This window comes from Borostomias antarcticus, assembly GCF_949987555.1.
Source record: "Borostomias antarcticus genome assembly, chromosome: 29".
NCBI lineage: Eukaryota > Metazoa > Chordata > Actinopteri > Stomiiformes > Stomiidae > Borostomias > Borostomias antarcticus.
The window spans coordinates 2,820,571-2,825,570 of record NC_140262.1 but is presented as its reverse complement, the minus strand read 5'-3'; the positions used below and the strand labels follow the sequence as shown (position 1 = coordinate 2,825,570).

The 5,000-nt window shown below is 44.8% G+C and overlaps 1 protein-coding gene across 2 annotated transcripts in view; it reads left to right on the top strand.

Annotated features, from left to right (window-relative positions):
• Nucleotides 1–3,582: 3,582 nt before the first annotated feature.
• Nucleotides 3,583–5,000, top strand: part of exoc6 (exocyst complex component 6) — a 40,655-nt gene continuing 39,237 nt past the window's right edge. For both annotated transcript variants that reach the window (XM_084459805.1, XM_084459804.1), the window contains exon 1: nt 3,583–3,693. In XM_084459805.1, coding sequence (XP_084315931.1) covers nt 3,596–3,693 — 98 coding nt within the window. In that variant the 5' untranslated portion in view covers nt 3,583–3,595. The remainder of the gene's footprint in view (nt 3,694–5,000) is intronic.

Sequence of the window (5,000 nt, the reverse complement as noted above, 5' to 3'; positions counted from 1 at the left end):
TGCGTGTGTGTGTGTGTGTGTCGGTCTGTGTGTGTCGCAAGCGTGTGGGTTCTCAAAGTGAGGTCTTTCACTTCCTCTTTCTAAATGAACGCAGCAGCCAGCCATGACAGAAGGGCCATTTCACAACAAAGACAGACTAGGGGTGATCTAAGACACAAATACAGTTCACTCAACATGTTACAAGAAGAACGAAAGGGCATACCTTCAGACTATTACACTACCGAAATACGCAATACACAACAAAAAAGTTGAATTATACTTAGTATAATTATAACATTATAAGTATAACATTGAGACAGTCTGACTTTCCACGTCCCTTGCTCATAACAATCTCTAAGATAAAGTTAACATACTTGACGTACAATAACTCTGGCTGCACCCACCTTGACCTCTGTATAGGAGGACGAGAAGGAGAAGAGGATGTGTACACATCCATCTTAACAAGTCTTGCTCCTCTCAGAAACCCGCCCACTTAGCCGGCTCTGAGGGGCGCCCAGACGCTCTGAAAGGGTTTTGTGTGCAGAGCAATAGCTGTCCATGTCAGATGGACAGACAATGAAAAGAACCACTTGAAGACCCTAACAGTTCCTCTCAGAGAAAACTCAACAGAGAAGGGCCCTCCGTGTAGAGAGAGAGAGAGAGAGAGGGAGAGAGAGAGACGGCAGAGGGGCAGAGGGAGAGAGAGAGAAGGGGAGGGAGAGATATAGAGAGAGAGAGTCTCTTTGTCACCTCCACAGTTGGAGGAGGGAGTAAATCGATGCCTTGGCCGCCCTCTACAGGACAAAACCAGTCAGTGTTGAGATTAAGATACACGCCATGCAAACAGATTTATCAGCTACTCCAAAAACATTACATCCTCATTACCCAGACTCTTTGTAGTTTTCAAAGCTGAGCTATTGATTCTTGAAGGTAAACAACAAGCACAACCTCTCTCTGTGCTTCAACCCAGCTAATCTAATCGACGGGGATTGACAGGAAACACAATTACTCCCAAAGTAAAGTCTTTGCAAACACAGAGACCCCTGGTCTTATCCTCCTGCCAATGACTAGACCCGATTAGAACTGTGTCTCTCTCTGTCTGTCTATTTCATCTTTGACCGTTGAATTGATTTATGATTTATGGGAGAGTCTGTATTTTCCTGTCCTGTCAGAGATGCCAGGAGAGACGCCAAGAGAGTCATTACCAGTAAATAAAGGTTCTTTTCAGACGACTTGACTCAGATCCTGGACGTTTCCTGTAATGTCGGACGTGGCGTCAGGATTAAAATAGTGTTTTGTTGCATGCATAAACCAGTGTGGAACACCACTGTAACAGAGGTGGTTTGGACACAATCCTCTTGATGATTAAACCTGCCTGAGGCCTGAGGACATGCAATGGTTCTCCCAGTATAAAATGTGTCAGAATTTAGCTCGCCAAGCCGAGCTAAGGAGTTTCCACAAGTTGAGCTCTCGCTGTGGGTATCACAGCGTCACAGGCAGAGTAGCTTTCAGTTTAATTTACATGAGGTCAACAGTTCCACAGTGTGCGGTTGAAACTCCTTTCACTGTGGGCGGAGACACAGGATGCTGTCAGAACAAGGACAGGAAGTACACATGGAGGAAAGAATGGCACAGCCTGACCAGTTCAAGTACACTGAGAAGGTCCCTACGCGGGGACCGGTCATGACTCTTTCTGCACTCCTGTTGTTCATCTATCTGGACAGGGGGTTTTGTTCTCTCTGATGTGAGGTTAGCACTGACACTGGCTGCATCCGTGAGATAAATCACCTCAGGGAGGGAAGTAGGGGAAATGTCAGCAGAACGGCTGCATGCCATCCAACCTTCCATCAATCCATTCATCTAACCAGACGCTCAGCCATCCGCTAATGTCCCTGAGCCTGACACTAGCTTCCTGAACTGGTGTGTGTGCGTGTGTGTGCGTGCGTGTGTGTGTGTGTGTGTGTGTGTGTGTGTGTGTGCGTGTGTGTGTGCAATCATTACCCACTTCTTGTTTTGCCAGAGCAATAAGGAAACTCATAGTAAGGAGTTTTGTTAAGGGGCTGTTGTCAGCTAGCCACTAGATTCCGGCACTGATGGGGCAATCCATACGGTTATAAAGGAGTGTATGACTAAGAAAAGTCGATGGCCTCATGTGTGTTTAGATGTTTAGATAAAGCTTAAATGAGAATGGGATAAAGTCAAGGGAAATCAGACCACAGCAAAGATAGTGTGGATAAAACCATGGTCTCACCAGAAACATGCAATTATTAATCATTAATGAGATGGTAGACCGTGTCCTTCAGAGTTTACACTAAAATAGTGAAATGTGGATATCAAAGTATTGCATAGTTTAGTCCGCTATAATGTTTGTTTTCCAAACTACTGAGTAAATAATACTATATCCTAAAACAGAGTGAAGGCTAATATCTCACTGAATGAAGTTCAAATACATAGAGAAAGGAATTCAGAAAAATAGAGTTATTATGGGCCACTCATGTGAGACATTCTTTAGTTTGTCAAATGGGTGTCTGCATGGCAATATTTAACAAAAAAGCAATTGCACGCAGTTTTGTTGGATTCAAAGTTCTACAGATCACAAGGTCATCCTATTCTTCTTGGTTGCCTTTTTTCTGCTGATCATAGTAGGTGTGTGACCTGGATGTCTGAAAAGCACTATACACCACACACACACACACACACACACACACACACACACACACACACACACACACACACACACACACACTCACTCACACTCCACAGTCACGGCATACACTGTCCAAAAACTCAGAAGTAGAGAAATGTCCGACGACAAAGTAAAACCTCTACCAAATGTTCCCGAAGAGGAGGGCAGAGAGGAGAAAGTTTATGGAAATATTTTTGCTGAGCTTGAATCACTGGACCTACCCCTGGGAACCACCTTAAGGTATTGTGAATTCCATCAAATTATTAAGTGTCAAGATATTGATCAAGTACAGTAGATCTATCATTAATCATAAAAAAATACCAAATTTTTAAATGACTAATGAGAGATTATAGGTAATGTATGACAGGCCTAAATTAAATGTCAACATCTACATAATATGTTGTATTAAACTTGTTGATTGGTTTTTGATCAAAGAATACCACATGTGGATTATTCTTCTCACTTTCTAACACTCATTTTGACAATATGTCCGCATTCAATTCGAAACTATTATAACCAGAAAAACATTATGGGAAAGCTAGGTTCTATAGGCTAATTTCAAGTGTTCACCTGCCTATATTACTCTTTTTAGAGCAGGTTCATGACATAATCATACTGATCTCCTTATCTGAAGCCAGGCTGGGTTGGTTGAGTGACACCAAATTCCTAATTTTGCTCCCACCGTTGCGAATTCTTAATCCACACTATACGATAATGATTTAGCCCTCCACTTTCGTCCACCTACCTAAATAACCTAAATAACCTAAATAATAACCTAAATAAATGCTCCTACTGAGAGTTAACGGGTTTTATAACAATCCCCAGTGTTTGACCCTCACTGCGGCAGGTGCCCAAACCCCCCCTAGCGGTGGATCGTGGTACTAGCCTCTTTCCCGCAGTGTCACCATCACTGGGAAGAACACAACCAACATGGCGGACAGTGAAACCCTGGAGTGTATAACGGAGCACGAACGGATCTTGCAGGAAATTGAGAGCACCGACACCGCATGTGTGGGTCCCACTCTTCGGTACGGAAACATGTATTTTAACGAAATGTACAATATCATCTTAGTGATGCTGAATAACGGTACATGGCAAGACCTTTGTTAGCTGGTTAGCTAGTAGCATCCAAGCTAGCTTGCTAAGTAGCTAGCTAGACTACACTGTTTGTATGGCAGCTTGCTAGCCAGCTAGAATCAACCCTAGATATTATTATACAGGTCAGTCCTGCTCAGAATATATAACAGTGTGTGTTGTACCCTTTTATGTGGGCTTTTTTGACAATTGATGCCAGCTGTCAGAAATGTAAACATCATTAAGTGGGTGTGGCTTTGTGCTAGCTGGGTCAAGGTTGTGATATTATAGAAGCACAGCCAGCTAGATAGTAGTGCTAACCTTTCAACACAAACATCCAGTGCTAGCTAGTTATTCTGTTGTGCCATTGGCATGATGATAGCTAGCCAATGATTCCTTAGTTATTACACCTTAGTTACTCCTTAGTTATTGCTCCTAGGGTACTTGTTTACTAGAAAGGACAGTGTGTGTCTGATGCCCTAATCTCTGATTCTACTGTACTGCATGCTCAGCCACCCCTCCCTGTAGCAAGCATGCTCAGCCACCCCTCCCTGTAGCAAGCATGCTCAGCCACCCCTCCCTGTAGCAAGCATGCTCAGCCACCCCTCCCTGTAGCAAGCATGCTCAGCCACCCCTCCCTGTAGCAAGCATGCTCAGCCACCCCTCCCTGTAGCAAGCATGCTCAGCCACCCCTCCCTGTAGCAAGCATGCCCAGCCACCCCTCCCTGTAGAAAGCATGCCCAGCCACCCCTCCCTGTAGCAAGCATGCTCAGCCACCCCTCCCTGTAGAAAGCATGCCCGCAGGCCACGATAACGTCCCAGCATACCAGAGGAGAACATGCCCCGGGGACACTTAACCCGTGTCCTACCGTGACTGCAAATGTATGACAGAAATGTGTCCGCCTAGACGCCTACAATGACTGTAGAAGTATGACAGACATGTTGCTGGCTCAGCCAGTTCCTGGGCCATTGTCTCTCCGGTGCTTAGGCTAGACTTGAGGCACTTCCATATAAATCTGTTGGCTAGTTGTCAGTTTATTGCTGTCAAACCAAGGTCACACAGAGTAGAATGCCACAGCTACATAGTGTTGAGTCACTGCAGCTTCACCCTGTGAGTGAGTGGAACTAGCAGCGTCTCTACTATTATACAGTAGCCAATCATTTATGTAGCCACTAGTTATAGCCTACAGGCCTCTCCTCCCAGCTGCTGACTGTGTGCTCCGTTCGCTCGCCTACTTCAAAGCTCATTGTTCCATGGATG